Raw genomic sequence first — 26,658 nt, 5'->3', positions numbered from 1 at the left:
AGTCTGTAACAGCCCCAACTAGGCAGTCTGTATGTATGTGTGTGTGTGTGTGTGTGTATATGTGTGTGTGTGTCACAGGAGGCTGCTGATGGGAGAACAGCTGATAATAATGGCCGTAATGGTGCAGATGGAATGGCATCAAACACCTGGAAACCATGTATTTGATTGATACCATTTCACTTACTCCAGTCATTACAACAAGCCTGTTAGGGTTATTAGGGTTAGGGTTCTACCAACCTCCTGTGGTGTGTGTGTGTTTCCCCAAAAGTGTTTGTACGTTCTTGAAGAGACTTTGAGGTACAGTTTGCTCCGTTTTGTGGGTGTGCCAGGGTGTGGCTTGAAGCCTGACTTATTTAAAAGCTAGAGGTGCATTTTGAAGCCACAACCCTATTTTTCAACTGGTCGTTCACCAGACTACAGCACCGTTTCCGTTCAATTGAACGTTCTATTACGTGTTTATGTACTGAACGCTGCCCTACATAGCCTGCTGGCGGACCTTCACCTTCTTCTCCACTTGGTACTTCCACTATTTTGCATGAGATAAGCCTACAGATCGTCCTCCTGGCCGTGAATGCGCGTCAGTGTTTCAGTGTGACCGTTTATGCGGATAAGTTTCTAGTGCAATTGGCTAAGTGAAGAAATCTTCGGGGCTGGATTGTGAAAAAGTTCTGCATCACTATGCGAGCGATTAACCTCGATACCTACAGCCTGTCACTGCTTACGGCCAAAGAGGACATTCTCAACCCCCGCTCATCAACCAACTGGTAAAGCTCTTTATTTCCTGCCAAGTGCCTGAATGTCTTTGCATGTTCTATTTAGTGAGCATTGCTCTTTTCAGAATTTCATGTCACTTTTAACTGTCATAAGAACGTTTCTAAATAATATTTGGATGGTTTAAAAATAGCCTACTCCTTCATTCTGCCCTGCGTGTTTTCGCAAAAGAAGAGGGTGTTGTGTAATTCAAGTTTGATTTAATTTTGGTTCCAGCACTGCAAAGGTTATGGAGGTGGTCAAAGGGCAATATAAAACGGTGCTGTAGGTGTGTCTATAGGCTATGTATAGTGGCAGACCGACAGTTATAATCAGGGCAATTCAGATGGCTCAGTTAGTGTAGGTAGCCTACCTCACGACCAACACAGGAGGACAGACAGGTGTGTGGGGCATTAGTTCGTGTGCCAAACTGTTCAGAAGTGTGTGATTGCGGCCTGCAATACAAGGCGTTTCTGCATGTGGGCATTCCTGCATCTGCAGGAACGCCCACCCTTTGAGCTTCCCATTGGTTCCTGCATGAACGCCCCCCCCCCCCCTCCCCTCCGGCATGCCATCTTCATGCTTGCGTGACAGATTTGTCCTGATTGTTGATGCCATTAAAATGTGGGCCAAAAGGGAAATAAACTATTATCTGAGTTTTATGGGGGTGAAGTACACTGTCTACCGGTGTTCCAGCTAGCTATCCACCGCCTACTGTCTACCAGTGTCCCAGGTAGGACACAGTGCCCTTCACTCCCGCCTGCTGAATTGTGGGCCATAATTACACCTTTCTCACACTATTGGCTATCTACCTGTGTGGCACATGGTTGGACTCAAACACCTGTCTTGCCTCTGCTGCTGGCCTGGTGTGCAGTGTCTCAGCTATTCTCCAGGGCTCTTTGACTTTATGCTTTGTGCTCAGCTCAGGTTTCTGCCTATATGGTGATATTTGTGTAATTTACCACTATGTAGAGGTTATCAAAGTTGGACAAAGTAATGGAAACCCTTCAGTAAATGAGGGATACAATGTATATTGAAAGCAGGTGCTGCAATACACGTGTGGTTCCTGAGTTAATTCAGCAATTAACATGCTATCATGCTTAGGGTCATGTATACAAATGCTCAGTTGCACATTATTTTGTCTACCATGGCTAGAAGAAGATATCTCGGTGACATTGAAAGAGAGGTCTCAAAGGGGCATAGGGAGTTTAAAGTGTGTGTGTGTCTCATTCACCAGATCTCAACACAATTGGGCACTTATGGGATATTCTGGAGAGGTGCCTGAGACAGTGTTTTCCACCACCATCCACATAACATCAAATTATCTTCTCTGCTGAACTTCTTAATGTGTGTGTTCTCTCGGTTCTGTTGACGTGATCCCACACAATTAGAGATAATAAAGATATGTCGCCATGGTGATGTCATGACTTGTGTGGTCCGCTTTGTGGTTAACCACCCATCTATCAAACATCCAAGGTTATGTAACCTAGTTGCTGTACATTCCAACAAACTGTTATAGGTCCTATGTAGTAAAAGTGTCATATGAAGATGTTGATAATCAATGAATGCATAATAGCTGCTCTATTGATTAAGAAACCTCTTAAAACGAACTCAAATGTTATCCATATTACTCTCTGGACAGTCTCAGCTGACATGAGTGGTTTCTCAGATATTTTTATTAAAAAGTATCCCTCCAACAAAGAGTAGCCAGACAGAGAAACGTGCAGAAGCAGGATCATGGAAGTGAACCTGACACTCAGCTTGGTGTTTTCCCCTCTCATCGTGTCATGACTTGGCAGCTCTGTCGTCATGGTGACTTATCCATCCTGCATAAACATTGTTTTCTCTCTCTCTTTCTCTCTCTTTCTCTCTCTTTCTCTCTCTTTCTCTCTCTCAGAGAGAGAGAGGAAACCCACTCTAAAAGGCTGAATAACACTCTCTGCAAACTGTCTGGCTGGACTGAATTGTGAAGTGGGTGTTGCAATGACATCAAAGTTCCTGTGTGAGAGAGAGACATCGTAGGGGGTAGACTAGAGGGCTGTTCTATAGCCTGTCCTCCCACACTTACACCATGTTGGTCTTGAGATCCCACTGTGTTATCTAATGTCCTTGTGAATGGGAAACAGCCCCTGTGAGGTAAGGCCTCTAGTCAGCCTCCCTATTCCTATTCAACAACACCGCTCCAGAGGTCTCTCCTAGTTCCCTTTAATGACTTCAGACTTTAGACTGTTTCACACACAGCCTCCAATCTGCAGTATGTGGTGTGTGTGTGTGGAGCAGTAGTCTGAATTACATCAACATACGTCCTACTGCGTTCAGTTTTCAAACCAGATATTTACTGTATGTCCAAAGACACACATGGTGATGTACAAGGTTGCTTATGGAAATTGTTGAAGTAAGCTGTCAAACGTACACTGTGTTATCTCATACATTGTGTTCTGCTTTGTAACCTTACAGGTAACTTTCATAAAAGTACAGCTACGGATTATTTTAGCTACGGTAGACGGAGGACTGAAAAATCCTCCTTTCTCACTTTCCATGACTCCAGAAAATACCTCAGTCAGTAGCCATGCTCCTAATGGTGGTCAAAGGCAGACACACTGTCATTTACTGTCCATCCAACAGGACTGGGCACTGGGGACTGGGCACTGCGGACTGGGCACTGGGGACCTGAGGAACATTTCAAGATTGGAATGTCATTTCTCTGCCGTAGTTTAAGCATTTTTTTTGTGTACTTTGTCAGGCAGGCAACATGCATGGGCAGAAGTGTTTAAGGCCTGCCACATAGACTGAGTATTGTTGTACCAATCCAGTAAACCATATGAAAACAGAGAGGAATATAAGCAGTGAGGCTCTACAAATGTTTTATCAGACTGAAAGTTTACAGCTCTTGCTCTGCACATTAGCTCATAGGATTCATATTGAGCTCAATAGGAGTGTGACTCCTATTCATCATCAGTGTTGGGTGTGGGCTGTATCTAACCATCTCTGGGCCCTGGTGACTTGGAACACTGTCAGACACACCTTGTTCTCCCCACTGCTCTTGGCAGACTGTGTGTTGACTGTGGGTGTGGGAGCATTTTTACAATTAGTTCTGACTCATTGCAAAGATTTGACCACTGATGATTTGGATGGTGATAAGGTACACATTCGATTCCTTTCCAAACGTTCCAAAATAACCTTGTTGTTGTTGTTGTTGTTGTTGTGTGATAGTGTTTTCAAAAAAATAAGTGAGATGTTCCCTTCCAAAGTAAAGATGAGATGTTTGTGAGAAGTTGCAGTGATTTGGTGTAATTTTTATTATATTGTGTTAAAAAGATCACAGCCAGTCCAAGGAAGATTGTGCAATCTGTGAGCTGTGGTGTATCCTATCATTTGTTGTGTTTGGTGTTCTCACACACACACTTTGGTCTGAGTCCAGCGTGACACACTCACTCACACACTCCCTGTTCCAAGGGAGATGTTGTTGAAAGGACGTCTTGTTAGCAACAGGCATGGACAACTCCTTGCTGATCTGTCAAAGTATTCAGTTCACACACTTTGACTCTCACAATGGAAGAACAAGAAATGCCACTGACCTTTGTCACCAAAAGTCTAGGTAGTAGGGAGAGAACTCATAATTCAGTTGTTGGCTATCCAGGAGTATTATTAAGGACCTAATAGTTGAATGAAATGCTTGAATGAACAAGCCCTGTACCTTTGGGAACCCTCCAGTTCCCTCTCCTCGTCCACTCTTCTTTAGCATATTATTTCCCTATGATGTTGTTTAACCTGTTTGAATTAATACTGTATTAAACTGTGTATCCCCAGCCGGTGGATTAGAGGGTATGGGAATGTAATGCTATAATGCAGCTGTTCTAAGCCATTAAACAATCCACTGACAATCCACATTAAACAACCCCCCCCCCCCCCCCTTTCCTGTCCTTACTGTCTGTCACAGTAAGGCCTTTGATGTTGTGTGAGAGGACTCAAACCTGTATTGGAGGCCTGCTATCGATTCCACAGGCTCAGCTCCTTAAGGGTGCCAGTGTTTAAGCTTACCTGGTAGAGGACTCAAACCTGTGACTGTGTGTGTGTGTGTGTGTGTGGCATTGGCCAACCAAGGTGTGTGCACTGGTCACAGTCAGACATGAGTGAACCTAAACGACTGCTAACTATCTGGCTGCTATTTCCAGTTGGGCATTTCCAAGGTAACGGAATTACGCTTAGACTTGTTTAATAAACAACCAGGACTACTTTGAACAATTTCCACAGAAACATTTACACAAACTAATTTAGTGGAAGACCTGTGCAGATGCAAACTTTGATGGAATTAGAGTAAAATCTCCCTCAGGGTTTTTATGCGACCACATTTTCCAAAAACTCTTAAATATCAGCTCCGAATTAAGGTTCAGAGATGAATGCAGAAAGAAATGGGTGTCAGCTATGACATGACACATTGAGTTTGGTTATTAAACTACAGTAAGTGAAGTAGATTTCCACCCAGTAACGGAATGACATCATGGGTCCCTGATCTGTACTACACAGAAATACATCATATAAATGTTGTTCTTTGACATCACAGAGCAGCAGAGTACAGTATATTCCAGTATAATAACACACAGAACATTACAACAGAGGACAATATACTGTACTAAACTATTTTCTTTACTGTATTGTACTGTACTACTATGTTGTATTGAACAATACTGTGCTCTACTCACTGGACTGTACTCAGTACTTTACTATATTGTGCTCTGCTCACTGGACTGTACTCAGTACTTTACTATATTGTACTCTACTCACTGGACTGTACTCAGTACTTTACTATATTGTGCTCTACTCACTGGACTGTACTCAGTACTTTACTATATTGTACTGTACACAGTACTGTACTCTACTGTGCTACGTTCTCTACTGTGCTATCCAAACTTGTGAAACATATGTCTATGATAGGTTCAGATTTGTTCCAGTCAGTCTGTGGAAGTTAACATCAAGGCCAGGGTGGACTGACCAAATTTCAACTACTTTTCAACGTCCGTAGAAGTTCGGTGTCGATCAGTGGGTGAGGATGCTGGTTACAGAAATGGAAAGAGTGGGGGCTCATGGGTAGGTGTCAGAGAGAGCTGGGAGAGGTGACATTAACTGGAGAGAGTGAGGGGTTGTTCAGACTGTGTTAACACTCATGGTTTGACCACCAGATGAAAGAAGGAGATATAAAACAGTTATGAGCTGAACATAACAGTATGCTGGTGGAAGGGAGGAACATAGCAGGTGACCCAACTGTGGTTCATGACTATTATGATTTCCCATTGAAGGCAATTCAGTTGCAGTAATTCCATGAATACTTTTTTGGGGTACTTCTGTTACCAATGTGGTAACAGAATTACGAGTTTGAATCACTTAATTCATAAACAAAGTTGATATGAATAAAATCACTAGAACTAATATGATAGGTCTACCATTACTTGTTAATTCTGTGAACTTTCATTATCCTTCCTCCTCATGAGGGAGAGAAATTAGAAAATATATTCAAGATATATGAGTTTTTGGTATTAGAAATACAATCCACAAGGCACTGTTTACAGAAGGTAAACAATTTCTCCAAAACTAAATGGAAGTGTTGATATTTGTTGTCATGGGTCTTTACCTCAACATTATTGTGTTTTTATGTATTTCTTGATTTTTTAAATCCAGAAATCAGACTTTACTTATGCCAACTATTTAAGATGGAAAATGGTTGGGAAATGTATCTGACTTCATTTCCCAAAAATATAGGCACTTAGCTTTCATTTGATATACTCTTATGAACTTCGTACGTTGGTGCTCATGGGTTCTTTTACATGGAAATGCCCAGTTATCCCAATGTCTGAGTCACTGAGAGCTTAAAGTGTCATTGCTACTTATCACACACACACACGCACACACACACACACACACACACGTATCCAGGGAGTCTCTAGCTGTGCTTACTCACGGTTACACACCAGATTCCCACGGTGGGATGTATCCTGGAGATAAGATTGAACCCATCTATAAATGAAGCTAACACTCGAAGGCCAGTCCTCATTCCTTGTTTAGTTATTATTCCACTCATCAGGAGTGGGGGATTAACTATGTCTTTCTTCACTGTACTGAATGTGTATATGGATGGGTTTAGGGTGGAAGAGAGGCTAGAGGGAATGGGGGCTCAATAGACATTCAGAAAGAGATGGGGATGTCATACAGACATATGCATGAGTTGCTCTGCCCCCTACTTCCCCAGGGGATGCCCTAGCCCCCTACTTTCCCAGGGGATGCCCTAGCCCCCTACTTTCCCTAGCCCCCTACTTCCCCAGGGGATGCCCTAGCCCCCTACTTCCCCAGGGGATGCCCTAGCCCCCTACTTCCCCAGGGGATGTCCTAGCCCCCTACTTCCCCAGGGGATGCCCTAGCCCCCTACTTCCCCAGGGGATGCCCTAGCCCCCTACTTCCCCAGGGGATGCCCTAGCCCCCTACTTCCCCAGGGGATGCCCTAGCCCCCTACTTCCCCAGGGGATGCCCTGGCCCCCTACTTCCCCAGGGGATGCCCTAGCCCCCTACTTCCCCAGGGGATGCCCTAGCCCCCTACTTCCCCAGGGGATGCCCTAGCCCCCTACTTCCCCAGGGGATGCCCTAGCCCCCTACTTCCCCAGGGGATGCCCTAGCTCGCTGGCATCCAGATATGTGGGTGGCAGGTTGATGAGGGTGCTGTTTAAATCAGCTTTGAAACTGAAGAGATGTTCGTCTTTAAACAACTGCCTACTGCTCTCTTAAACACGGTCTATGTGTGTCGGGTAATTTCAGGTCTGGCACGATGAGACATGACTCTTATACAACCATGCAACCAGTGCGCGTGTGTGTGTGTTTTATTGTGTGACTCATACGAACATATTTATCCTTCAAACCAATTGTCCGTAATCCAGATTTCCTCTAGAAAGTGTTTCCAATGGAACTACAATCCCTCTGTAACCCAGTGATGTTGAGCACAACAAAACATTGTTTTCTAGTGATCCTAGATAAAGCGATTTGGACTCTCAAATGGAAACGTAGCCTCTTGTCTTTGTTGCGCGACACAATAGTACTATACAAATACTATGCAAATAGAACTGAATGGAAATGAGTTGAATTTCCCGATCCTACCTACTGTCCCGCAGTGCAATGTGTTATACAGTACAAGGGGTGTTTCAGGCAGCTGTTGAAAGCAGCTGTGTGTCTCGCTAAACATAGGCTGATCTAGAGTCAGTGCGAGACGTGTGTCAGGGCCCTGCCCTCCTGAGACACTACTCTGGGACTGATCTAGAGTCAGTGTGAGACGTGTGTCAGGGCCCGGCCCTACTGAGACACTACTCTGGGACTGATCTAGAGTCAGTGCGAGACGTGTGTCAGGGCCCTGCCCTCCTGAGACACTACTCTGGGACTGATCTAGAGTCAGTGCGAGACGTGTGTCAGGGCCCTGCCCTCCTGAGACACTACTCTGGGACTGATCTAGAGTCAGTGTGAGACGTGTGTCAGGGCTCGGCCCTCCTGTCTAAGCTAGACAGAGCATGACATCACTATCCATATGATTTAGTCAACACGTACAGTGCCTTCAGAAAGTAATCATACCTATTGACTTATTTCACATTTTGTTGTGTTAGTCTGAATACAAAATAAGGGCGAATATGGGGTGGGGGGGTCAATACTTTGTAGAAGCACCTTTAGCAGCGATTAGTCTTTTGGGGTAAGTCTCTAAGAGCTTTCCACACTTGGATTGTTGAACATTGCCCATTTATTCTTTTTAAAATTCTTCAAGCTCTGTCAAATTGGTTGTTGATCATTGCTAGACAACCACTTTCAGGCCTTGCCATAGATTTTCAAGTAGAAAACTTTTAACTCAACTACTCAGGAACATTCACTGTCTTCTTGGTAGGCAACTCGAGTGTAGATTTTGCCTTGTGTTTTAGGTTATTGTCTTGCTGAAAGGTGAATTCATCTTCCAGTGTTTGTTGTAAAACTGACTGAACCAGGTTTTCCTCTAGGATTTTGCCTGTGCTTAGCTCCATTCAGTTTATTTTTTGTCCTAAAAAAACTCTCCAGTCCTTAACAATTACAAGAATACCCATAACATGATGTAGCTACCACTATGATGTAGCTACCACTATGCTACCAACATGATGTAGCTACTACTATGCCACTATGGAAATATGGAGTGTGGTACTCAGTAATGGATTTGCCCCAAACATAACACTTCTTATTTAGGACAGAAAATTAATTGCTTTGCCACATTATTTTGCATTATTACTTTAGCGCCTTGTTGCTAACATGATGCATGTTTTGGAATATTTGTATTCTGTACAGGCTTCCTTCTTTTCACTCTTTCAATTAGGTTAATATTGTGGAGTAACTAAAATGTTGTTGATCCATCCTCAGTTTTCTCTTATCACAGCCATTAAACTCTAACTGTTTTAGTCACCGTTGGCCTCCTGGTGAAATCCCTGAGCGGTTTCTTTCCTCTCTGCATGCTGAGTTAGGAAGGACGCCTGTATCTTTGTAGTGACTGGGTGTATTGATGCACCATCCAAAGTGTAATTAATAACTTTACCATGCTCAAAGGGATATTCAATGTCAGATTTTTATCTTACCCATCTACCAATAGGTGCCTTTTGTGAGGCATTAGATTCAACCACCAAGACCAGGGAGGTTTTCCATGTTGAAATTCACTGCTCAACGGAGGGATCTTACAATTATCTGTATGTTTGGGGTACAGAGATGAGGTAGTCATTCAAAAATCATGTTAAACACTATTATTGCACACAGTGACTTGTTAAGCACATATTTACTCCTTATTAAGGCTTGCCATAACCATAACAAAGGGGTTGAAAACTTATTGACTCAAGTCATTTCAGCTTTACATTTTTATGAATTTGTAAAACTATCGAAAAACACAATTCCATATTGACATTATGCGGTATTATGTGTAGGCCAGTTACACAAAAAAAATCTAATTTGTATTCATTTTAAATTTAGGCTGTAACGCAATGCAAAATGTGGAAAAAGTCAAGGGCTCTGAATACTTTCTGAAGGCCCAGTACATAGACACACATGCTTGTACACACACACACACACACGGCCTCCATCCATTTCTCTTGTGGGAATGGAAACACTGTATAATGCCATAAAGCAGACTGTGCATTTCCACTGTGCTGCTGGGCAATACCATGGTAACAGAATTACGCTTAGACTCACATGTTTCACTTTAAAATGTTTGCCAAACAAAAGCCATTGATTTCAAAGTTGAAAAACCATACAACTCTATACACAATGACTACTTTTAACAATTTACACAAACACATTTACTGGAAGAATTATGCAGATGCAAAGTTGGTTACAGAATTCTTGTAAAATCAGGGTTTTATGCGACCATGTTTTCCCAAAACTCTGTTAACTCTCTGCTCTTATCTAAGATTGAACGATGTCTGCAGAAAGAATGGGGTGTCAGCTATGACATGACACCTTGAGTTGGAAGAAATATCTATTGGTTATTGGACTACAGTAGGTGAAGTGGATTTACATCCAGTAACAAAATTGTGGTAGCAGGTCCCTGATCTGTACTATACAGGAATGCATAATTATGAATATCATTCTTTTCATGGTGATATATTCTGAATACTGGAGGTAGAAATATGCAATATCCTTCGTTTGCATATTTGGGTATTATTCTACACTCTGGCTATTATTCTAATGAACTGCACCCCACACAAGACCACATCTGAACCAATCATAGACATATATGTTTCACAAGTTTGGACATTTACAGTATGAGAACAGTAGAGTACAGTAAAGTAGATCTGTTCAGTAAAGTACAGGGCTCCCGAGTGGCGCAGCGGTCTAAAGCACTGAATCTCAGTGCTAGAGGTGTCACTACAGACCCTGGTTCAATTCTAGGCTGTATCACAACCAGCCGTGATTGGGAGTCCCATAGGGCGGCACACCGTTGCACAGCGTCGTCCGGGTTAGGATTTTGCCGGGGGTAGGCCATCATTGTAAATAATAATTTGTTCTTAACCGACTTGCCTAGTTTAAATAAAGGTTAAATTAAAATAAATTCCATGGGGTCTGCAGGTTTTGGTATTTTCCTTTTCAATTAGGACCTAGACAACTAGGTGGGGGGAGTTCCTTACCTTCAGCCCTCCGTTGAATGAGTTTTGACACTTGGGTTGGAACAACAGGGAAGCAGTATTTCTGACTCAAGAGTTTTAGTGAAGATCCACTATCACACGCATTCAACACCACTGAGTCTGACAAGAATTGTCTGATAATGATTGATACTGATAAGCATGACATGCAAGTACAAACTGTTTACTTGACTGTAGAGTAAGGCCTGTAGCATAACATGGACTAAACAAACGGGTTCAATAAGCTAGGGGACTTGTACATAAGCAATGTAGAAATGTCTACAGAATATAACCAGCATAGCATGAACGATTATACACAGATGACAGAAAATAGCTTAGCACCACGAAAGAGAAATGCTAACAAATGGCTACTGCTAATAGGCATGCTAAATACCAATGCATTCTGAATGACAAACGCTAATGATAGCGGGAGCATGAGCTAGCTAACAAGCTCAACATAAATGGTAATTACAAACAACAATGGGGCTCCGAAAACAACAAGACATCTTATGGAACTTACTTTTAGACTCACTATAAAACATCAGAACAGCGAATGTATTGGGACCACAGGAGCAAAAGTGTTTATTAGGAGGGAAAACATGAAATGCTGTCAGGATGGTGAAAGCAGGTTTTCTGACTGAAAGTATCTTTCTGACATCTGCCCTGCTCGTGATGGGGTCCTACACTGAACTTCCCAGAAATACTGATTGCTGATAGGCTAACATAATACTGACTGGCATGACCTTGACCAATAAGAACTGAAGTCTTTTTTTTTCTCTCTATTGGCTTTCATTTGACACCCAATTTGCTCCTATGAACTTCGCATATTGGTACTCATGGCTCCTTTTAAATGGAAATGCCCTGCTGCTGCTGCATGGGCTGAGGCTCAGTGTGGAAATGATGCTCGTACAGTCAAGCTTCAGCCAGACCTCTGGAAAAGGATCATCTCCTGGAGATGTTTCTGCTGCTCTGACTCAAAGCAACAGGATTCCAGTCCAGATATGACCTGAAAAGTTTATCACTGCTGCTGACTCAAATCCTTCTTTTTGTTAGCCAGTTGCTGTATGAGGCAGCATACACCTCCCTTTAGTGTTTTGTGTCAGTGAGCTAGCCCACATTGGCTCATCATGTGTCAAACAATGTTATGTAGAGTGACGACTTTGACTGGAGTGATGTGAGGGGTTCTAGCTGAGACGAGGTGTGCTGAAACCTGGAAGGTCATCCTTGTTTTCCGGAGTGTTTACTTGACTGGAGTGATGTGAGGGGTTCCAGCTGAGACGAGGTGTGCTGAAACCTGGAAGGTCTCCTTGTATTCCGGAGTGTTTACTTGACTGGAGTGATGTGAGGGGTTCCAGCTGAGACGAGGTGTGCTGAAACCTGGAAGGTCTCCTTGTATTCCGGAGTGTTTACTTGACTGGAGTGATGTGAGGGGTTCCAGCTGAGACGAGGTGTGCTGAAACCTGGAAGGTCTCCTTGTATTCCGGAGTGTTTACTTGACTGGAGTGATGTGAGGGGTTCCAGCTGAGACGAGGTGTGCTGAAACCTGGAAGGTCTCCTTGTATTCCGGAGTGTTTACTTGACTGGAGTGATGTGAGGGGTTCCAGCTGAGACGAGGTGTGCTGAAACCTGGAAGGTCTCCTTGTATTCCGGAGTGTTTACTTGACTGGAGTGATGTGAGGGGTTCCAGCTGAGACGAGGTGTGCTGAAACCTGGAAGGTCTCCTTGTATTCCGGAGTGTTTACTTGACTGGAGTGATGTGAGGGGTTCCAGCTGAGACGAGGTGTGCTGAAACCTGGAAGGTCTCCTTGTATTCCGGAGTGTTTACTTGACTGGAGTGATGTGAGGGGTTCCAGCTGAGACGAGGTGTGCTGAAACCTGGAAGGTCTCCTTGTATTCCGGAGTGTTTACTTGACTGGAGTGATGTGAGGGGTTCCAGCTGAGACGAGGTGTGCTGAAACCTGGAAGGTCTCCTTGTATTCCGGAGTGTTTACTTGACTGGAGTGATGTGAGGGGTTCCAGCTGAGACGAGGTGTGCTGAAACCTGGAAGGTCTCCTTGTATTCCGGAGTGTTTACTTGACTGGAGTGATGTGAGGGGTTCCAGCTGAGACGAGGTGTGCTGAAACCTGGAAGGTCTCCTTGTATTCCGGAGTGTTTACTTGACTGGAGTGATGTGAGGGGTTCCAGCTGAGACGAGGTGTGCTGAAACCTGGAAGGTCTCCTTGTATTCCGGAGTGTTTACTTGACTGGAGTGATGTGAGGGGTTCCAGCTGAGACGAGGTGTGCTGAAACCTGGAAGGTCTCCTTGTATTCCGGAGTGTTTACTTGACTGGAGTGATGTGAGGGGTTCCAGCTGAGACGAGGTGTGCTGAAACCTGGAAGGTCTCCTTGTATTCCGGAGTGTTTACTTGACTGGAGTGATGTGAGGGGTTCCAGCTGAGACGAGGTGTGCTGAAACCTGGAAGGTCTCCTTGTATTCCGGAGTGTTTACTTGACTGGAGTGATGTGAGGGGTTCCAGCTGAGACGAGGTGTGCTGAAACCTGGAAGGTCTCCTTGTATTCCGGAGTGTTTACTTGACTGGAGTGATGTGAGGGGTTCCAGCTGAGACGAGGTGTGCTGAAACCTGGAAGGTCTCCTTGTATTCCGGAGTGTTTACTTGACTGGAGTGATGTGAGGGGTTCCAGCTGAGACGAGGTGTGCTGAAACCTGGAAGGTCTCCTTGTATTCCGGAGTGTTTACTTGACTGGAGTGATGTGAGGGGTTCCAGCTGAGACGAGGTGTGCTGAAACCTGGAAGGTCTCCTTGTATTCCGGAGTGTTTACTTGACTGGAGTGATGTGAGGGGTTCCAGCTGAGACGAGGTGTGCTGAAACCTGGAAGGTCTCCTTGTATTCCGGAGTGTTTACTTGACTGGAGTGATGTGAGGGGTTCCAGCTGAGACGAGGTGTGCTGAAACCTGGAAGGTCTCCTTGTATTCCGGAGTGTTTACTTGACTGGAGTGTTCTTTGTGCTTGTGCCAAACCAGAGGTAGCCCCATTTGACAGCATTTAATCTCTCCACAATGTTTGATGGATAATACCTATGATGTTCAATAATTATAGTGTTATGAAATCATCAGGCACACCCCTCTACTTCACCCTCTCCCTCCCTCTCTATCTCCCTCTTCGCTTTTCTCAGCTCAGAGCAGTCTGACAGTGTTTAGTAGCGTATGATAACGTGCTAAGTGATTTAGCACTCTAGTGGTAACAAAACAGACAGTGATACCATAACAAATTGAGGGCTGGCTAGCTAGCTAGCTGTGTGTTTCTGTGGGAGCCGTGGCTTTACACTGGGACACTAAGTTTGTCTTTTCTGTCTTATTTGTTCTTAGGGGGGCTTGAGCGCCATTGTCATGGCAGCTCTACTGGAAGGGCTAAAGTTGTTGTTTGTTTAGTTGAGTGACTGAGTAGAAGGGAATAGATGAGAGAGTGATTGATTTAGTGTATAAAATGGAATCGAGGCATGTGTGAGTGTGTGCGTGCAGGACATCCTGGACAAAATGTCAGAGCGGTCCCAGAGAAGTGCTACTTTAGAGGGGCTTGTCTGGCCATCAGTCACTCCCCTGCCTCCCTATGCTGTCCCATCAGCTGTAGAGAGGGTGACCAGTACCCCCCTCTGAACACACCATACCCTCTCCCTGCAACCCACATAGGAAAGAGGCTATCTGTAAGCAGCAGCATGCAACCCCTGTATGCACTTTGACCCCTCTCAACCTATGGCTGTAGTGCTTGTTTGAATTCCCAGAGCTCCTTAGCAGTAAGCATCCCCCAGAGTGTTGTCTAGCCCCCCCCCCTCCCCCCTCCCCTGAACACACATATGTGCCCCAAATAGTACACTCCTATCATCATCAGCGCCTGGAGTATAGAGCTGTTCCTCTGAGAAGTTGGCTGCAGTGCTGTACAAACAGGCAACGTGCTCTATTGATGCACATTGTGAACAGAACTCAGCAATCTTACTCTAGGCCCAGTCTGGGCTGTAGACTGTCAATTCACAACGTCAATAGGCTTTTCACTCACGTTTTGGGGTGGTCTGTTTTTTATTTTATTTCACCTTTATTTAACCAGGTAGGCTAGTTGAGAACACTGTGATTAGTGTTCCTGTAGTGTTGATTCCATATAAACATGGCAGCATCCCAAATGGTACCCTGTAGTGCACTACTTTACATACTAATCCTATGGGCCCTGGTCAAAGGTAGTACACTACATAGGAAATAGGATGTAATTTGGGATGCTACCCATGCCATGTGGGAGCTGGTCTGGTCCTCCTGTTAACTGATACATACACCAGGGGAGGTGTAGACTGCTTCCCCTTAACATGGACAACCCTGGATGGTGGCTAGGAAACACATTTCTATTGGTCTGCATCTTTCTCTTCCCATGCAGACTGGAATATTCTGCTGCATGCCCTCAAAATAATCATTTCTTAATAATATTATACACGCGCACACACACACTGTATGCGTGGCCGTTAGGATTAGACTACAGCAGCGTGAGGACAGTGGTAACCAAGTAATGAGTGTTCAGTGCGATTTGAAGAGAAAGTTATTTTGGGATTAGTAACCATTACCTGTAGCAGGAGATTTACTGTTGTCCTCTCAACAATACACTCCATTCAGAGCACCCAGTCCATGACACTACAATGTTTAACGAGAGCTCAACTCTTCCTGATAGTCTTGGTTTCAATTGAGATTAGAGATTCTATTTTGTGCCAGGTTTAGATAACCTGACAGGTAAAGAAAACAGGGTGTTTTTGATGAGGGACCCCTCTCCTTCTCTCCTCTCCTCTCCTCTCCTTCTCTCCTCTCCTCTCCTTCTCTCCTCTCCTCTCCTCTCCTCTCCTCTCCTCTCCTCTCCTCTCCTCTCCTCTCCTCTCCTCTCCTCTCCTCTCCTCTCCTCTCCTCTCCTCTCCTCTCCTCTCCTCTCCTCTCCTCTCCTCTCCTCTCCTCTCCTCCCCTCCTCTCCTTCTCTCCTCTCCTCTCCTCTCCTTCTCTCCTCTCCTCTCCTTCTCTCCTCTCCTCTCCTTCTCTCCTCTCCTCTCCTTCTCTCCTCTCCTCTCCTTCTCTCCTCTCCTCTCCTTTCCTCCTTCTCCTCTCCTTTCCTCCCCCTCCTCTCCTTTCTTCCCTCTCCTTTCCCTCTCCTTTCCCTCTTCTCCTTCTCTCCTTTCCCTCTCCTTTCCCTCTTCTCCTTCTCTCCTTTCCCTCTCCTCTCCTTTCCCTCGCCCTTCTTCCTTTCCACTCCTCTTCTTCTCCTCCTTTCCTCCTCTATTTTCCTCCTCTATTTTCCTTCTTCTCCTTTCCTCCTTCTCCTTTCCTTTACTCCTTCTCCTCTCCTTTCCTCCTTCTCCTTTCCTTTCCTCCCCCTCCTCTCCTTTCTTCCCTCTCCTTTCCCTCTCCTTTCCCTCTTCTCCTTCTCTCCTTTCCCTCTCCTTTCCCTCTTCTCCTTCTCTCCTTTCCCTCTCCTCTCCTTTCCCTCGCCCTTCTTCCTTTCCACTCCTCTTATTCTCCTCCTTTCCTCCTCTCCTTCCTCCTCTATTTTCCTTCTTCTCCTTTCCTCCTGCTCCTCTCCTTTCCTCCTTCTCCTTTCCTTTACTCCTTCTCCTCTCCTCTCCTTTCCTCCTTCTCCTTTCCTTTACTCCTTCTCCTCTCCTCTCCTTTCCTCCTTCTCCTTTCCTTTACTCCTTCTCCTCTCCTCTCCTTTCCTCCTCCTTTTCTCCTCTCCTCTCCTTTCCTCCTTCTCTCCTTCTCTCCTTTCCTCTCCTTTACTCCTTCTCCTTTCCTCCTATCCTCTCATTTCGTCCTTCTCCTCTCCTTTCCTCCTTGGCAGAGATATATGTTTATTTGGATCATCATGTTTTCAGGCTCTCTGGCTCTAGGTTCTGCTGAGAGCAGACATTTCCATTCCTCCCTCGACATTCCATCTGCTCTCCCTAAGCCATCCTTTTTTTGAAACTTTTCTCTATCCCCTTCCCATATCTCTTTCTTCTTGGCCATGGGCATTTTCATCAAAAAGAACCAATGAGCACCAACATGTGAAGTTCGTAAGAGCATATCAAATGAAAGCTAAGAGTATACATTTATTTATTTCATATATATATATATATATATATATATATTCACACACTGCATTATCAAAAGTATGCGGACACCTGCTGGTCGAGTATCTCATTCCAAAATCATGGGCATTAATGTGCAGTCTTCTGGGAAGGCTTTCCGCTTGATGTTGGAACATTGCTGCAGGGACTTTATTGAGAGAGAGTAAGCCCTCTCGCTTCGCCTCTTCCTCTCTGCTAAAAAATTTCACCAGAGAAAGCATCCTAGCGAGCGAAACAGTGCCCCACTATATGTAGCCCATGGAGCTGATGCTGTCTGGCTAGACATGGTATAACATGCCATACAGCATCAGATACATGGTCTTCACATAGTGAGACAGAGGGACGCTGTTTGGCTCTGGGCGTCTCAGTCAAATAAATGATCAAGATTTCAATATTTTATTTGGACAGGCAAGGAGGTACGGTAGGGCGGGCCAGGCCCCGATAGGTCCCCCCATAACGCCGGACCTGAGTCCTTGTGCATAGTTGTATCGTTTGTTTAAACTTTGAAATCATTGGGTTTTGTTTGAAATACATTTAAAAGTGAAAAAACTGAGTCAAAGCTTGTCACGTTACCGTGGAATTGCCCGCTTGTCTTTTTGAAGCACTCTGACTCTTGCCCTCTTTGTCTGTTGATTGTCTTTCTGAAGCACTCTGCCTCTTGCCCTCTTTGTCTGTTGATTGTCTTTCTGAAGCACTCTGCCTCTTGCCCTTTTTGTCTGTTGATTGTCTTTCTGAAGCACTCTGCCTCTTGCCCTCTTTGTCTGTTGATTGTCTTTCTGAAGCACTCTGCCTCTTTCCCTTTTTGTCTGTTGATTGTCTTTCTGAAGCACTCTGCCTCTTGCCCTTTTTGTCTGTTGATTGTCTTTCTGAAGCACTCTGCCTCTTGCCCTTTTTGTCTGTTGATTGTCTTTTCTCCTCCATTGCCTCTCTGTCCTGCTTCTCCATCCCCTTTTTATTTCTACAATTCCTTTCCCTTCTGCACAAATACTGTAGCTCTATTGGCCTGTAATGGCTACTCGGGGGAGTCCTCCCTGAGGGGGAGAGCACAGGCTCACCCCTCTGTTCTTCCTGTATGAACTCACAACCAGTGGGAAAGATGCAGGAAATGCTCAATTTCAACTTTAGAGGAGGTCTATTTCCATACAAAGTCAAATGGGAACTTGTCTTGTCACATATTATCCCAATAATACCAGTGATAAATACGACACTAGGTATTGCGCAGAGTGGACACAGGCTTCAATGTGTGTTTTGAGTGGATGTGGCTTGTGTGCAGTAGTCCAGTCTGTCTCCCAGAGTGTTTGGCCATAAACAGTGATGATTAAGACTTGGCACAGTGTTGTTACAGGGTCAAGGGTACTGTGCCAGGCAGTAACATGTCCACAGGGCAGGTCTGTGCCAGGCAGTAACATGTCCACAGGGCAGGTCTGTGCCAGGCAGTAACATGTCCACACGGCAGGTCTGTGCCAGGCAGTAACATGTCCACACGGCAGGTCTGTGCCAGGCAGTAACATGTCCACACGGCAGGTCTGTGCCAGGCAGTAACATGTCCACACGGCAGGTCTGTGCCAGGCACTAACATGTCCACAGGGCAGGTCTGTGCCAGGCACTAACATGTCCACAGGGCAGGTCTGTGCCAGGCACTAACATGTCCACAGGGCAGGTCTGTGCCATGCACTAACATGTCCACAGGGCAGGTCTGTGCCAGGCACTAACATGTCCACAGGGCAGGGCAGGTCTGTGCCAGGCACTAACATGTCCACAGGGCAGGGCAGGTCTGTGCCAGGCACTAACATGTCCACAGGGCAAAGCAGGTCTGTGCCAGGCATCAACATGTCCACAGTGCAGGGCAGGTCTGTGCCAGGCATCAACATGTCCACAGTGCAGGGCAGGTCTGTGCCAGGCATCAACATGTCCACAGTGCAGGGCAGGTCTGTGCCAGGTATCAACATGTCCACAGTGCAGGGCAGGTCTGTGCCAGGCATCAACATGTCCACAGTGCAGGGCAGGTCTGTGCCAGGCAGTAACATGTCCACAGTGCAGGGCAGGTCTGTGCCAGGCAGTAACATGTCCACAGTGCAGGTCTGTATCAGGCAGTAACATGTCCACAGGGCAGGTCTGTATCAGGCAGTAACATGTCCACAGGGCAGGTCTGTGCCAGGCAGTAACATGTCCACACGGCAGGTCTGTGCCAGGCAGTAACATGTCCACACGGCAGGTCTGTGCCAGGCAGTAACATGTCCACACGGCAGGTCTGTGCCAGGCAGTAACATGTCCACAGGGCAGGTCTGTGCCAGGCAGTAACATGTACACAGGGCAGGTCTGTGCCAGGCAGTAACATGTCCACAGTGCACGGCAGGTCTGTGCCAACTGTCGGAGTGGCTCCATAGTGAAACCTATATGACCAAGCAGCACAATTTCCCCCAGGACAAGGGAAGGACAAGAAAAATAAAACACTATTCAATGCATATTATACACACAGGTTGGGTGAACTTAGGTCTGGTGAATCGACATTCCTCTGTTTGGATTCACGCAGTCAATTAAAACACAGTAAATTATTGTATGAAGCAATGTACAGGTAAGTGCCAAAATAAAGGAAACACTTCAGTAAACGAAGGATACAAAGTATACTGAAAGCAGGTGCTTCCACAGAGGTGGGGTTGATTAATTAATTAACATCATGCTTAGAGTCATGTATAAAAATGATTTTGTCTACCATGGCTAGAAGAGAGAGAGGTCTCAAAGGGGCATAGGGAGTGTAAAGTGTGTGTGTGTGTGTGTGTGTGTGTGTGTGTGTGTGTTTCTCAGCCACCAGATCTCAACACAATTGAACACTTATGGGAGATTCTGGAGAGGTGCCTGTGATAGCATTTTCAACCTCCATCAACAAAACACCAAATTATGGAATTTCTCATGGAAGAATGGTGTCTCATCCCTCCAATAGAGTTCTAGACACTTGTAGAATATATGCTAGGCTAACCATGTGTATGTGACAAATAAAAGTGTATTTGATTGAAGCTGTTCCGGCTCGTGGTGGCCCAACGCCCTATTAAGACACGTTCTGTTGGTGTTTCCTTTATTCTGCCAGTTACATGTACATTACTAACAGGGAGATATTCTCAGACATCACTGGACATGGCACATCACCTGCCTTTTGATTATTATGTTCCCAATAACTACAGTGACCTCCCTGGTCTTCCATCTCCACTCTGTAGTGGTTAGATAGCATGCTACATGCTAACCAGTAGCTGAGAGGACAGCAAAGGGGATATTGCATTGTGTTGGCCTGAGGCAGTTTGGCTTGCTCCGCTCCTGATTACATTGTATGAGCTCCTCTAGCCCTTGTCCGTCCCTGTGTCTGTCCCCCTGTATGTACCTCTTCATTCATCTCCCCCACTGACTATCTGTCATTATGTGGACGGCTGCTGGCTCTGTGAGGGGATGTCTGACTGTCTGTAGTGAACCTGACTAACTGTACTCACTATGGGCTCTCTACCACTTCCAACTGTCTCTCTAAGATCAGGTCAAGTCTCCCATTGGGTTTTAAATGAGCGCAGAGAGCTTTTCATATGAACACCAGTCTAAATTCCCTGTCCTGACGTTCACCTATCAGCGCTTTCCGAAGCGAAAGGCCTTTTTGTTGTGATGGTCTTTGGCCAGTGTGGGAACCCTATTGGACAAGGGCTTGGCTGTTATGTTGTTATGACAGGAAACACCTTGGGAAAAATCGCATATCCGCACGGACACATACCTTTCTACACCTCCCAGAATGGATTGCTTAAGTCTTCAAAACGTATTTTGTCTGCGCCACACACAGGAATGGGTTTGTCTAGAACTTTCCACCACATCAGGTACAGTTAGTCAGGATGTTTATTCTGATGCCCCATCACCTCAGACTGAGGAGACACAGAAGCAGCCCGTAGCTACCACCAGCACTGTATAATGGAATGTGTTGAGCGACAGCACATACAGTACGTGAAGGGGGGGAAAGTGTATTTCACAGGCAGCAGCACAAAGTCTGGTCTGGCTGTTTTGTCCATGTTTGGATAGAGGAAATGAACGCTGCGCTGAGCGACGTCTGTGTTCCTCATTCAACTCTAGTCGGTCTCCATTCCAACACCGCGTCAGACACATAGACTGACTGACTTGCTAATGGCTATAAATAGCAGTCTGAGCCCAGGTCACAACTCCAAAAGAGACAAGAGACGGGAGGGAGATTAGGAGTGTGGGGGGGGGGGGGGGGGATAGGAGGAATGATGAAAAACTGGAAAAAAGAAGAAGAGACTGGAGTTAGAAGGGGAGAAGAGAAAAACACATTAGGAGGGCCCAACACAACCTCTGATTCTCTCTCCATAGTTATCACCATAGAGATGTAGTTTGAAACAAGAGGGAGAGCTGTTGAGTGATTTTCTGTCATACCCAGAGCACAGATATGCCATCAAAACAAGATGGTTCCCCTAGACATCCCATGGAGAGTTCTAATGTAAGCTGTATATCTTAGCATGAAACCTCCGGATACATCCCATCTGGCCCCCACTATCTGTGTATCTACAGGAAGTTGTATCGTGTTAGGAGAGTGGGCTCTCCACAAATCTCTCAAGCCTCCACTGAACTCAATGCAGGGGTTGTTGACACTCCACCTATAAATCTCACTATTGTTTGTAGGAGAGGTATAGAGCTGGAAAGAGGAAGAGATTAAACATATTGCCGTTGTGTGTAGGGGTGGTAGAGAGGTGTGAAAAGGGGTGATGAAAAGAAGAAAAGAACGTTGTACAATATCAATATTTTTCAGGACATTGAGTTGCTGTTCTCATCATTCAAGTTAAAGGTATAAACGTGAACTTTGGAAACCTTACAAAACCGTACAGAAACCTTATGGAATGGCCTGACCAGTTGAAGACCATAACGCAGGGCATATTGTGATCCAAGTCTGGCTCTTAGAGCTCTGAACAGTGTGGTGTGTTTGAGTATTTACACAGACACACACACACACACATTAAAATGGGTGAGATGGACTAGGGAATGGTAAATGCCTGAATAATTAAGATCAGAGCCCTTTCCTCTGTACTGCACCATCTGCATATGCTATGTTCATCTTTGAAATGGTCGAGCGTGTTGGAGGTACGACAGTCTCTACTACCATTGTTACTGGCTCTCTCTCTCCCGCTGTGTGTCCGTTCACGTGTGTGCAAGACTATGTGCATGCTCAGTTATCTCCCTGTTTGTTTATGACTGTGCTGAGGTTAGCTTTGTTGGCTCCAGTAATGATGTACAGATTTCATTCTCATTGTTAATTGCTTCCACAAAAATACTTGTACATTTTCCCAGCTATGACATCATGTTGTTTTCTCTCCTCTCTTCCTTTCCTTCCCTTTATCCTTCTCTTTTGTTCTCCCCATCCTCACTTTCTCTCCCCCTCCCACTCCTTCCTCCTCCTCCCCCCACATCCCCATTTTCTTTGACCCCTCTATTCTCTCTATCCTTCCCTCTCTCTGTCTGAGCTCATACATGGCTGGGGTAGAGGTTGGCTGCTTCAGTACTGGGCTTGGTCTGTTATTCCCATCAGCCTGTGCATGCAGGAAACCCACATGTTTGAAGAGTGGGATGGAGGGAGGGAGGGAGGGAGGGAGGGAGCTGGCTTGCTCTGGATCCTATTAGCTATCCCAGCAGCAGTGGCGGTCAGTGCCGTTTATGATGAGGGAGGCCGGTTCTTTTTCCTGAGCATGGCCTTATCTCTATTACAGCATATTGGATGACTGTCATTCATATTCCATTCACCCAGTTCAATGTAACATCGATAGGTTTAGGCTACTACATGATACTCGAGAGAGAGATTTGAGATGATAGTGACACATTCAATACCACCTTGCACACTCTTGCCTGTATCTAGCTTATCTAGGGTGTAATCATTAGTCCAACAGTTGCAAACAGTTTCTATTGGACAAATTCAGGTATTTTTTTATCCCTGTTTCATTTGCTTCTGTTTAAGAAACGTTTTTCAACAGAATCGGTGGAATGAATACACTCCTGATCGTGCAAAACACTTTCATAGCAGCCACGTTGTATTTGTTCTAGCCTCTATGCACTCTCCTCCTCTCACCTTTTCCCTTCGTTTGTGGACTTCAATGAACCACAATTCAGCTGTATGTAACCAGGCGAAAAAACCTTTCCAAGCCAAACCATGTCATAACCACTACACACAGCCTACATTGTTGTCCCCATATTAACCAAAGTAACGTCCTAGCCAACATAACTAATGCGTTAGTAAACCCGCTATAATCATGCAGTAACGTTACAGTGAATAGTCAGTAAGCAATTACACCGGCGGTCCCCGGTGGCAATAAATTAATAACACCAAAAGCTTGACTTGGAAGAGTTCCAGTGTTGTGGTGGATGGTCATAGCCAGCTAGTTAACATAACATAGCATCCCTCTGTTTGAGCTGGGTGTTTGAGTGACTAAACTAGCCAGCTGCATTTGAGTAAGTGATGCTGAAAGTGGAAAAATGACTCTCTTGCTTCTCCTTCATTTTTTAATAAATTAATTTGTTAACCTGTTCAACTATTGTCTTTCTCTCTCAACTACTCACCACAGTTTATGCACTACAGTGCTAGCTAGCTGTAGCTTATGCTTTCAGTTCTAGATTCATTCTCTGATCCTTTTGATTGGGTGAACAACATGTCAGTTCATCCTGTGTAACGAATGTGAAACTGCTAGCTTAGTTAGCGGTGGTTCGCGCTAAATAGCGTTTCAATCGGTGACGTCACTTGCTCTGAGACCTTGAAGTAGTGGTTCCCCTTGCTCTGCAAGGGTCGCGGCTTTTGTGGCGCGATGGGTAACGATGCTTCGTGGGTGTCAGTTGTTGATGTGTGCAGAGGGTCCCTGGTTCGTGCCCGGGTATGGGCGAGGGGACGGTCTAAAGTTATACTGTTACACCTGCAAGAGCTCTGGTAGGTTGGAGGATGTCCTCCAGAAGTTATCATAATTACTGTGTAAGTGTATGGAAGGGGGTGAGAACCAAGAGCCTCCTAGGATTTGTATTGAAGTCAATGTACCCAGAGGAGGACGGAAGCTAGCTGTCCTCCGGCTACACCATGGTGCTACCCTACAGAGTGATGTTGAGGCTACTGTGGACGTTTATTGCAAAACAGTGTGCTTTAATAAATTATTTGGTGACGTGAATATATTTAGTATAGTATCTAAAAATGACATTTTTATGAAATTCACTGAGGAGGATGGTCCTCTACGTTCTCATCGGAGGAGCCTCCACTGCCCAGCAGACACTATTACACTCTGAGCTACTTCTCCCCTGTCCCAGTAAAATATTGTTGTTTAGCTGAGTAGCATAGGTTAGCATGTAATTCAAATCAAATTTTATTGGTCACATACACATATTTAGCAGATGTTATTGTGGCTGTAGCAAAATGCTTGTGTTCCTGGCTCCAACAGTGCAGTAGTATCTAACAGTGCAGTAGTATCTAACAGTGCAGTAGTATCTAACAGTGCAGTAGTATCTAACAGTGCAGTAGTATCTAACAGTGCAGTAGTATCTAACAGTGCAGTAGTATCTAACAGTGCAGTAGTATCTAACAGTGCAGTAGTATCTAACAGTGCAGTAGTATCTAACAGTGCAGTAGTATCTAACAGTGCAGTAGTATCTAACAGTGCAGTAGTATCTAAAAACAATTCACAACAATACACATATCTAAAAGTAAAGGAATGGAATTAAGAAATATATAAATATTAGATTGAGCAATGTTGGAGAGGCTATTAATAAAATATGGTAGAATAGAATACATTATATACATATCCGATGAGTAAAGCAGTATGTAAACATTATTTAAACATTGTTAAAGTGACTAGTGTTCCATTGTTAAAGTGGCCAGTGATCCCAAGTCTATGTATATAGGGCAGCAGCCTCTAAGGTGCAGGGTTGCGGCTAGTGATGGCTGTTTAACAGTCTGATGGCCTTGAGATAGAAGCTGTTTTTCAGTCTCTCGGTCCCAGCTTTGATGCACCTGTACTGACCTCGCCTTCTGGATGATAGCGGGGTGAACAGGCCGTGGCTTGGGTGGTTGTTGTCCTTGATAATCTTTTTGGCCTTCCTGTGACATCGGGTGCTGTAGGTGTCCTGGAGGGCAGGTAGTTTGCCCCCAGTGATACGTTGGGCAGACCGCACCACCCTCTGGAGAGCCCTACAGTTGCGGGCGGTGCAGTTGCCGTACTGTCTATCTATGTAATGCAGGTTTAGTCATGTAGTGTATTGGCCCAGCGTCGTCCGGGTTTGGCCGGTGTAGGTCGTCCTTGTAAATAAGAATTTGCTCTTAATTGGCTTACCTAGTTAAATAAAGGTTAAATAAAGAATTTAAATAAATTTGGGTAGCATCATAGCCAACCCATATCAATGAAAAGTACGATTATTCCACTTTTCTTTTTTACCCCTTTTTCTCTCTAATTTCATGATATCCAATTAGTAGTTAGTCTTGTTCCATTGCTGCAACTCCCATACGAGAGCCGTGCATCCTCCAAAACACAGCCCAGCCGAGTCGCTCTGCTTCTTGACACAATGCCCACTTAACCCGGAAGCCAGCTGAACCAATGTGTCGGAGGAAACACCGTACAACTGGCGACCGTGTCAGCGTGCACTGCGCCCGGGCCGCCACAGGAGACGCTAGTGCACGATGGGACAAGAACATTCTTACCGGCCAAACCCTCCCCTAACCCGAACGACGCTTGGACGATTGTGCACCACCCCATCAGTCTCCCGGTCCTGGCCGGTTGCGACAGAACCTAGACTCGAACCAGGATCTCTAGTGGCACAGCTAGCACTGCGATGCAGTGCCTTAGACCACTGCACCACCCAGGGGGCCCATTCCACATTGTTTATATCTTTAAATCTGTTTATTCAGTCGTGGCCTTTTGATCTGGGCAGCATGTCTGTGGACAGAATTTGCATCTGTATGTCAGAGCCTGACTCCATCCCACAGATCTTAACAAAGCTGTGGACCCTCACAGCCAGTCAACTCTCAGTGGGTTGAGAATGTAATCATAACTCCTTCAGTGCATTTATGACCTTTTGAACTGGCCCCTGTTAGACGGTGACCTCTGACCTTTTGGAATGCCTGTAGTAATAATCAGAGGAGAAACCAGGGGCAAGTTTTCCACCAATGTTATTCACATGAAACTCAAGAGGGAAACAGACAAGACGGACGGCGGGACAGACGGACCAAACTTTATTGGTCACGTACACAGACACAAGGTTGAGTCAGACAGACACAGTGGATGGGCGCTTGCTTTCATGGTGGTTGTTCTTGTTAGAGATGAGCTGAATCTAAGCCCCCCCCCACCGCAACCCACTACCCTGAGAAAGCTGTGCAAGTCTGCCTCGTGACACGCCGAGCCAGCGCACTGCTATCACTAGGGGGGAACAACAGGGACATTATTGCGTCCTCATCACACACACACACGCACACTGTCTTAACTCTTGCTATTAATTTGTCCCTCAGAGGACAATAGTCACAATAACATACTAAATCAGACCTAGTCAGTCAGTCTGCTGAGGTCTGTATAGAGATGAGGTGTAGGAATCAAATGTACTCAGTGTCTGTGGGCTACTGTATAGCGCTGTTAG

General features: G+C 45.3%; 1 protein-coding gene across 1 annotated transcript in view; it reads left to right on the top strand.

The window, feature by feature from the left end:
- Positions 1 to 374: 374 nt before the first annotated feature.
- LOC109875520 (drebrin-like protein A) overlaps positions 375 to 26,658 on the top strand; it is a 47,710-nt gene continuing 21,426 nt past the window's right edge. Inside the window, exon 1 of the mRNA XM_020467850.2 lies at positions 375 to 764. Coding sequence (XP_020323439.1) covers positions 679 to 764 — 86 coding nt within the window. The 5' untranslated portion in view covers positions 375 to 678. The remainder of the gene's footprint in view (positions 765 to 26,658) is intronic.

The sequence above is a fragment of the Oncorhynchus kisutch genome, linkage group LG3 (genome assembly GCF_002021735.2).
Source record: "Oncorhynchus kisutch isolate 150728-3 linkage group LG3, Okis_V2, whole genome shotgun sequence".
NCBI lineage: Eukaryota > Metazoa > Chordata > Actinopteri > Salmoniformes > Salmonidae > Oncorhynchus > Oncorhynchus kisutch.
The sequence above is the reverse complement of the archived record's forward strand: the minus strand, read 5'-3'. Positions and strand labels throughout refer to the sequence as shown.